This window comes from Choloepus didactylus, chromosome 13 (genome assembly GCF_015220235.1).
Source record: "Choloepus didactylus isolate mChoDid1 chromosome 13, mChoDid1.pri, whole genome shotgun sequence".
Taxonomy (NCBI): domain Eukaryota; kingdom Metazoa; phylum Chordata; class Mammalia; order Pilosa; family Megalonychidae; genus Choloepus; species Choloepus didactylus.
In genome coordinates, this window is record NC_051319.1 from 14,740,609 (window position 1) to 14,750,312 (window position 9,704).

At 39.0% G+C, this 9,704-nt stretch overlaps 1 protein-coding gene across 3 annotated transcripts in view; it reads right to left on the reverse strand.

Annotated features, from left to right (window-relative positions):
• The window catches only part of AP3B1 (adaptor related protein complex 3 subunit beta 1), a 405,767-nt gene extending 398,235 nt beyond the window's left edge, over positions 1-7,532 (reverse strand). Inside the window, exon 1 of one of the 3 annotated variants that reach the window (XM_037800786.1) lies at positions 7,273-7,529. In XM_037800786.1, coding sequence (XP_037656714.1) covers positions 7,273-7,400 — 128 coding nt within the window. In that variant the 5' untranslated portion in view covers positions 7,401-7,529. Of the gene's footprint in view, positions 1-7,272 lie in introns of all 3 variants that reach the window. The other 2 variants (XM_037800788.1, XM_037800789.1) reach the window with 2 other exon arrangements.
• Between the last annotated feature and the right edge of the window lie 2,172 nt (positions 7,533-9,704).

A 9,704-nucleotide genomic window follows, 5' to 3' on the forward strand; every position in this document is an offset into this window, starting at 1 on the left:
GCTCTACAAGAAATACTAAAGGGAGCTGTGCCAGTTTGAATGTATTACGTCCCCCCAAACGCCATTATCTTTGAGTAATCTTGTGTGGGCAGACCTATCAGTGTTAATTAGATTGTAATTCTTTGAGTGTTTCTATGGAGATGCGCCCCACCCAACTGTGGGTGATGACTCTGATCGGATAATTTCCATGGAACTGTTGGTCCGCCCACTGGGTGAGTCTGAATTAAATTACTGGCGCACTATATAACATGAGACAGAAAGAGCGAGCTTGCTACAGCCAAGAGGGACACTTGGAAGAAAGCACAGAAGCTGCAGATGGGAGACAGTTTGAAGATGGCCGTTGAAAGCAGACCCGTGCTCCGGAGAAGCTAAGAGAGGACAAATACCCCAAGTGCAGATAAAGAGTGACATTTTTGAGCAACTGCAGCCTAGAGAGGAACGTCCTGGGAGAAAGCCATTCTGAAATCAGAACTTTGGGGCAACGCCAGCCATGTGCCTTCCCAGCCAACAGAGGTTTTACGGACACCATTGGCCATCCTCCAGTGAAGGTATCCAATTGCTGATATGTTACCTTGGACACTTTATGGCCTTAAGACTGTAACTGTGTAACCAAATAAACCCCGTTTTATAAAAGCTAATCCATCTCTGGTGTTCTGCATTCCGGCAGCATTAGCAAACTAGAACAGGAGCACTACAGGCAGATAGGAAATGACAGGAGAGAGAGATTTGGAGAGGAGTGTAGAAATGAAGACTATCAGTAAGGATAAAAAGAAAGAGAGGGAAAATAGTAAAAATAAAGGAAGATATGACATACAAAATCCAAAAGACAAAATGGTAGACAGTAAACATTACATTGCGTGAAATTAGCCAGAAACAAAAGGACAGATACTGTATGGTCTCACTAATATGGACTAACAAAGATGAGTGAAATTTGACAGTTGAGAACACAGGTTATCTGGAGACAGAAAGAGGTTAGAGATCGGGCGTTTGATGCTGAAGGAGTACAGAAGGTTCAACAGGATTGACTGTATAGATTAGAAATGGATAGCACAATACTGTGTGATGGCAGCACAATATTGTAAGTACTCTGAACAAAGATGACTGTGAGTACAGTTGAAAGAGGAAGGCTAGGGGCATGTATGACATCATAAGGAAAGACAGAAGATAAAGACTGGGATTGTATAACTTAGTGAAACCTAGAGTGGTCAATGATAATTAAATGTACAAATATAAGAATGTTTTTAAATAAGGGAGAACAAATGAATGTCAACATTGCAAGGTGTTGAAAATTGGATGGTATAGGAGTAAAAATACAACCAATGCAACCAATGTCTATAGTTAACGATAACATTGAAAGATGCTTCCATTAATTGTAACAAAGGCAATATACCAAAGCTAAAAGTCTATAAGAAGGGGATACAAGGGAGTGATACTGGATTCTTGGAGTGGTGATGTCATCTGACCTTTTCATTGTATTTTATTTTTATTTTTCTTCTATCTTTTGTCTTTTTATTCTTCTTTTTTCTTTGTCTCCTTTTCCTCTTTTGTTGGGGAAGAAATGGAAATGTCCTCATACAGATTGTGGTGGTGAATGTATAATTATGTGATTAGACTAGGAATCATTGATCGTTCACTTACGGTGGATTCTATGATGAGTGAATAAAACTATTAAAAAAGTAAACAGAGGGATACAAGAGCTGGAGAAAATGTGGAGAGAGAGATATACCTATTCCCTGTTGGTAGGGAAGTAGAATGGTGCACTAGAGGCAGTGTGGTGGTTCCACAGAAAGCTAACATGGAGTTGCCATATGGTCCTGCAACCCTATTACTGGGTATATATTTGGAAGAACTGAGAGCACGGGCATGAGTGGACATTGCACACTGGTGTTTATGGCAGCCATATTCACGATTCACAATGGATGGAGGTGGCCTAAGGGTACATCGACTGATAAATGGAATGGTGAACTGTGGTGTATACATACAATGGAATACCGAGCAGTGGCAAGAAGAAATGAAGTTGTGAGGTACGCACCTAGGTGAATGGACCTTGAGGAGTCTGTTGAGCGAAATAAGCCAGAATAGAAAAGACAAACATTGTAATGCCTCACATATGGACTAACTATAATGTGCAAACTCTGAGAATTAAACCTGACAGCATAGGATATCTGGGGAAGGCTTATGGTAAAGGCTCCTAGATTGTAAGCTCTTACAGCAGTCCCATCTATTCATGAGTTGTAATGGTTGTCTCTAAATTCTGAGATTATAAGCTGTTTGTGTATAACCTGGTTGGTCCCTGTAACTTTGGGTATCTGTGTGACACCTGAGAATCAGAGGCAGCATTCAGCAGTTATGAATGTCAGCATTACCCCATACAGCAAATGTTAAAAAAGCTGAAAAAGAGATCAGACTTCAATTAGAGATATGAACAAAATGAACTTGATTAGAACTAAGGTAAACCAGACTAAAGGGATAAGGATGATGTTTGACTGTGTTTTAAAACTTCAACTTCTGTGTGAGACCAAAGGAAGAGCTGTTTATTTGGTACAAAATCTATACTTTCTGTAGCATGCTATATAATTTAACTGTATGGTCAGTTTATTCAAACACCTTAATTGCATGGAACCTTGAATAGGGGTTTGAGATCTGGTTGGTTTGTACAGGGTAGCATGAAACCCCAAAACATCCCAGAGTAATCTGGGCAGAAAATAAAAAGTATTTGCAAAGCCCCCTTGAGGGCCCGGGGAAAATGTGGAAACATTAAACCCACCTGGGGATTTCCTGATATTTTCACAAACACTGGGGAATACCTTTGTAGTAGGCCAAGCCCTCGATCTTGGGGCTTGCCCTTATAAAGCTTGTTACTGAAAAGGAGACGCTAAGCCTACTTATAATTGTGCCTAAAAATCACCCCGATAACCTCTTTTGTTTCTCAGATGTGGCCTGTACCTCTCTAAGCCCACTCGGCAGGTAAACTCACTGCCCTCCCCACTACGTGGGACATGATTCCCAGGAGTATAAATCTCCCTAGCAACGTGGACATGACTCCCAGGGATGAGCCTGGACCTGACATCGTGGGATTGAGAAAGCCTTCCTGACCAAAAGGGGGAAGAGAAATGAAACAAAATAAAGTTTCAGTGGCTGAAAGATCTCAAATGGAGTTGAGAGGTCATTCTGGAGGTTATTGTTATGCATTATATAGACAGACTTTTTTAGTTTTTAGTGTACTAGAATAGCTAGAAGGAAATATCTGGAACTGTTGAACTGTAATCCAGTATTCTTGATTCTTGAGACGATCATATAAGTATATATCTTATGTAGTATGACTGTGTGATTGTGAAAACCTTGTGACTTACGTTCACTTTATCCAGTGTATGGATAAATGAGTAGAAAAAAGGGGGACAAGACGTAAATGAATAATGGGGGGGAGGGAGTAGGAGATGTTTCAGGTGTTCTTTTTTACTTTTATTTTTATTCTTATTCTTATTTTTTGGAGTAATGAAAATGTTCAAAAAATTGATTGTGGTGATGAATGCACAACTACATGATGATACTATGAAGAACTGATTGTACTCTTTGGATGACTGTATAGTATGAGAATACATCTCAATAAAGTTGCATTAAAAAAAGAGAAAGCACTGTAAGAGTACATCATCTCATAAGAACCTCACAAAATAGGGTACTAACATATGCTTTCTAGACAGGAGGAAACTAAAGTGTGAAGAGATCAAGTGACTTGGAACAAGGAAACACTACTACAAGTAGAAAACATTAAGTTAAATTCAGGTCTTGAACTCTGTAGGTTCAATGCCTTTTCTAACACACCATGATGTTCTCAAAAGGAAAAGAGATTTAGAAATTTAGTAGTTTTATTATTGTTAAGAAAAATTATTCTTGTCTATTTCTTTTTAGAAATTAATTCCTAATTAAATGTTTTGTCCAGATATAAAATTAATTTTTTTAAATTATACACACACATACCCAAATTGATTAAGATTTTTTAAAAAGTTCTTTTTTTAAATAAAGGAACTTAGAAAAAAGCTAAAAAGCAATAAATATTTAGACCATTCTATAAAGAAAGGAATACCAAAAAAAAAAAAAAATGACTTACATTTTAAATGAAGAAATGAAAAATCTTGAAGCCATAATCCAATACATGTAACTAACTAACAAATAAATGATACATTATCTTTTTCAGAAAATAATCTAAAAATTCCCTAATTCTGATTTTGTTTAAAAGGGGGAGAGTTAACAGATAAGACTGATATGTTGAACATAGAGTAAGCAAAGAGGTTAAACTCAGAAAACAATAAGCATAATAATAATATGACTAGGAAGTGACTACGTATATCTGAGATGGTTAGTGAAGGATCACAGATCAGGAACAGAAGACAGAGCTCTACAATAGGCTAAAAAGCAGAAGAGTGCAAGGAGTGGCAGAATTAGAACATCATTTTGCAGCCATAGTCATAAAGATTGATTCAGGAGATAAACCCATGGTTACTAAATATCGGGAGTGGTAAATATGATGAGGAGGAAGATATCTGCATGGTCTCTCTAAGGGTCTTCCCAGAGATAGATTATTTGAAAAAGGAAAAATAGTGGCGATACAGTAGAGAATCTGGACAACCCCATGACTAGAAAAATTAACATCAAGAAGATGGGTATCCTATACCTCCAGATGTAATAGCATGAGAAGGACACATTACTTACAGTAGTGTTCTGGCCAGGGATACATAACCTGGATCTAATCATGAGGAATCACCAGCAAACCCAATTGATTAATCCACTATAACTGGCTTGTATTTTTCAAAAGAGTTAAGGCTATGAAAAGCAAAGAAAGGCAAAGAAACTACTCCAGATTAAAGAGATATGACAACCACAGGCATTAAAATGGTAAATAATAATAACAATAATAACAATATTATTAGGAAAATTGGATTATGGACTACAGATTGTGCCAATGTTAAAATTTCTGAATACAACTGTACTGTGGTTGTGTAAGAGGATAACTCTGTCCTTAAAAAATACACACTAGGGTATTAAGGGGTAAAGGAGCATAATGATATATATAACCTTTTCAAATGGTTCAAAAAACATATTATGAATGTGTGTGTGTGTGTGTGTAGCAAAAATGATAAAGTAAATGTGGCAAAATATTTAAAAAGTGGAGAATCTCTGTATAAAAGGTATACAGAAATTGTACTATTTTTGCAACTTTTCCGTATACTTGAAACTATTGCAAAGTAATACATGAAAAATCACAGCATGGGAATAGGGTAATCTTTAAGTTTTTTAAACATATTTGCCATCTGATTATCATCATAGCAAACCTCAGGAGTGGAAAAAAAAAAAAAAAAGGACCAAAGTAATATCACCATTTTATAAACGAGAGAACCTAGGCTCAGGAGAGATTAAGTGACCACTTCCCAAAATAGGGGCCTCCTTGTTCCTGTGCAACCCTTTAGATTGCAGTTCATTGGCCAAAATGTTTCTAATTCCTGGAAGCTTCAAGGTCATACACTGTCTACAGCTACTATTCAAAGTTTTAAACTTATGAGTTGTACGCATTCTCTAATAATTAAAGCAACATAAATTTCATGAAGTAATTAAGTAGCACATCCAGATGCTTGAGAACGGGCTGAGATTAGAATGCCTGGGTTCGAATTCTAGAAGTATGCTTTGATTTCCTCACCTGTAAAGGGAGATCAGAGAAGTATCTGTGTCATAGGAATGTTAGGAGGACTGAATAACATAACTGCAAAGTGGTGTGCACAAATACCTAGCATCTAGCAAGCACTCAATAATGTTATATACTTTCATTTTAAATCCAACCTGCTAGGCCACCTCAGTAACACTGGTCACAGAATCAAAGACAAATATTTTACAAATAGGCTCAAATCGACAAAACAGAAAATCAGAAGCTCTAAAATGAAAAACATCTTAGATGGACACAAAATACACAACTAAATTAAGTATAAGCAATTATATGCAAAATAAGCTGATGCAAATTTGCAGGTTAATTCGACAGGTGAAGCTGTAGAACTGCAACAAGCTCCTTGTTAGAACAATCAACAATCTAAATGCACAAAATGGAACATGGAACATGAAAAGAAATCAGCTATTTTACTTTTAAACATTCCTACCCTGGGATCAAGGGAAAACAAAGTAAGACTATTCCACATGCGGCCTATAAGATATTCGTGAGTTTAATACAGTCAATTTTAGTCCCAATTTCAACTACTAAACACTTTCTATACTACCCAATCTTGGTAGTAAAGTTTACATTTTAATTAACCCCTTTTGACACCTGCAAAGCTACTAGCACAACTACTTTATCTTAATTCACCAGGAATCTCGTTGACAGGCTATTACGTGACCATATTGTTTAGTACTGAAAAAATAAAAAAATAAGAAACATGTAAAAAAAGATTACAATAAAATATGAACAAAGTTACCAGGATTCTCTAAGTCTATTCCTTTTAAATCCCCCCTACAATAAAAATAATTGGGGATGTTTTATTTCCATTTCTCAGTGGTACTTAAAATATTTTTACCAACTCTTTACAAAGCCAAGTGTACATTGTTTAATGTTCTTAAAACTCAGGTTGTTAATTTGTAAAAATTTAGGATTTGTTTACAGTAACGTTCTCTTTAAATACTTTCTACTCATATTTTCATTAACTTTTTTGAAGTTGGGATTTTTGTCTATAAAGGATACTGACCAAGAACATTAATGCTTATATATAAACCAGTTTTTCCACCCATAAAGCCCCTAAAATCACCTCCTTCCCCCTACACTCCAGGGTCACGGAATAGGTTCCCATAAACAAAACTCACACCCTCGCTTCCCTTCTCTCCTCACAACTCCCAAAAAACTCCGTTTATCCTAATAAGAGAATTTCTCAACGTTTGGTCCCGCGAACATCAAAGTGACTAGAAGTGTTCGTTCAAAATTCAGATACCTATGCCCCAGCCCAGATCAACTCAATCAGTGTCTTTGGGGGTGGGACTTAAGCTCTCCAAAGGGGTTCTTTATTCCGGTAAAGTTTAAAAACTACTAGAGACCTTCACACACTCACCTTAAACTCACCAACTCACACCACCGCCAACAGACCCAATCCCACCCTCTCACCTACTCGCGGGAAACGTTACTGTCCAGCTCCAGCTAGATCTCAGGGCGACCCCACCCTTCTCCCGGGAGCCCGTGCCCGGTGCTCGCTCCTCCGGGGTCCCCTGCCCCTCATCCGTCCCGGCACCCCAAACCATTCTCACTTCTTCAAGTCGCTGCTAAAGAGGCCAAAGGCGCCCGAGGGGGAAATGGCTGAGGTCGCCTCCTGACCAAGCTCCGTCGCCTCCCCTCCTCCAGACTGCTCATTGTAAGCGAAGCTGTTGCTGGACATTGCCTCGGTGCTGGTGGGTATCTAGTTGGTCCTGCCCGGGGTTCTCTCTGAAAGTCTCCGGTCCCGAGGACGCGGAACAACACTAGTGCTTGTGCAGAGCGGCACGCGCAGTCGCTTCCGGACTCGTCAAGACTTATAAGCCGACCCAGCGGTCCACCCCACTGCGCATGCCCAGTATTCAGGCCGGAGCCCACCACCCGCCACACCAGGGCCTGCCGGGATTTCCCCACACCGGCTTTTAGCAGTAGCTGAGAGTTTGGAGTCGCGGCCGCTGGGAAGCGAGGCTGCGGACTTGCAGATGACTTTATTTGGGACCCTGGAAGATTTTTTTTCGGAGAGAGATACCCATTGTATCCATTTTTATACCATAAGGAGATTCCCCGAGGCCGGACACCTATTCGCTTGACTGCTGCTGTAAACCAATAACTTTCAGATTTCTCCCGAAACGCCATTTAACCCGCCAGATCAGCTTTCCAAACTCCTCACGAATACTTTTCTTTTTTTATGACTCCGCTCCTCTCCCAGCGTGTCTTTACTTTCACATCCTCCCCCAAGCAAGCTTTCTCCAAGACCTCTCCACTTCTAACAACCCCCCACAATTAATCTCTCGTTACTCCTCCACTGATGTCAGCGTCCCTGGGAAACACAGAGCAGAGGGATCCCCGACAGTGACTTCAAGTATCTTCAGAGAAGTCAATCATTCCAGTGTAACTAAGCTTTGGAACGAAAATCTAGGCGCCAGTAGTTCCCACTCGGAACTCAAGGAGTGTGTCCTATCAGTATCTGACTACCAAAATTAAATAAAATAGAGCCATCTCGCGCGCAAGGAGAAGCCTATCATTTGGGAACCTCCTTTTTTCTTTCCTTCCCCATTCTATCACTTACTAACATCTACTAGGGACCCCAGGCGGCATGGTTCCCTGGCCCCGGGAATAGCGTTGATCTCGGGGTGCTGGCAACTGAGAAAGCCCCTTTCCGGTCGTAACTTCCCCCAGCCCGCCGTCTCCCTTTTCCCTAACTGCCTCCCTCTTTGCAGGCTTTAAAACTCAGAACCCCGGAAGCCCAGTACTGAAACTGTCACGGGACTACCAACAGAGCGGGGGTGAAAGGTGAACTGCGGGACCTAGCCGCCTCTGGGAGGAAGGGGCGTGGCGGGTGAGTATTCAGGGCTCGGACTGTGGTCCTCAACTCCTCGAAAGGCTATACTTTTACCGTGGAAACCCCCTTGACAGTGGCTTTGGGTGGGAGAAGAGGAAACGTCGTCCAAACTTCACAGTCTGGTCGAATTCTTAATTCAGCTGTTAGAATACCCTCCAGAGATGCAATAATGGATTAACTAAAATGTGTTGCTTATCAATATTGATTGATGGAATTTCACCTATAGCTGATTATTCATGATCATCATGATGATAATCATAGATTACTATGTAGTATATAGTGTTTAAAATATACCAGGCACTATTCTAAGTGTTTTACATATGTTAATTCATACACTGCTGTGAAGGTATCAATTGCTAAAATTACATTGGAGAACAATTTAGTATATCTAGTGAAGGTGCATATACTCTACAACTAAGAAATTCTAAACCCAGTTACATATACCAGAGGCTCTTTTATATATGTATCAGTGTCCTCATTTCAAAGATAAAGGAAACCAAATCCAAGGTTCTTTTACTATTTTATGAATTAATATATGTAAGTCACTTGAGTCTGTCATTTTTAATTCACTGCTTGATTTTATCTGCTAATATTTTGTTTGGTAATATTTTATTTTTCATGCAGATTCATGTAGGATTGCACGACAATTTTTTTTGCAGTATCCTTGAATATTAAAAGACAATTTGGGGGTCACTGCACTTGAATAGTGCAGGGATTAAGGTTCTATATTCTTCAAAAAACTTAATTGATTAACTTTCTTTTGTCTACTTTGGAATATAAGAAGCAAAGTATATAGTCCTTGAAAAATAGATAAAGCTTGCTTCCATCACTAAAAAAAAAAAATGTTGGACCAGAAGAGACTTGGGGTCTCTTACTGCCTTGGTATTCTTATACTCTATGTTCTTAAAGAAACATTAAAAATAGTAACCACATAGGGTAAGGACTAGTGTTCGTATCTCTTCAGAATTTAAAAATCTTTCTAACTTTTCTATTGTCATAAAATTTTTTGAAAGAGGTAAAATATCATGCTTCCAACCAGAAGAAACATCAGCTCTAATAGAACTCAAAGGATTACTCCTTGACCCCTGTTACCAAGCCAAAGTCAGTTTATTGTTGGATAAGCTTTATTTTTTCAAAAAAGTTCTT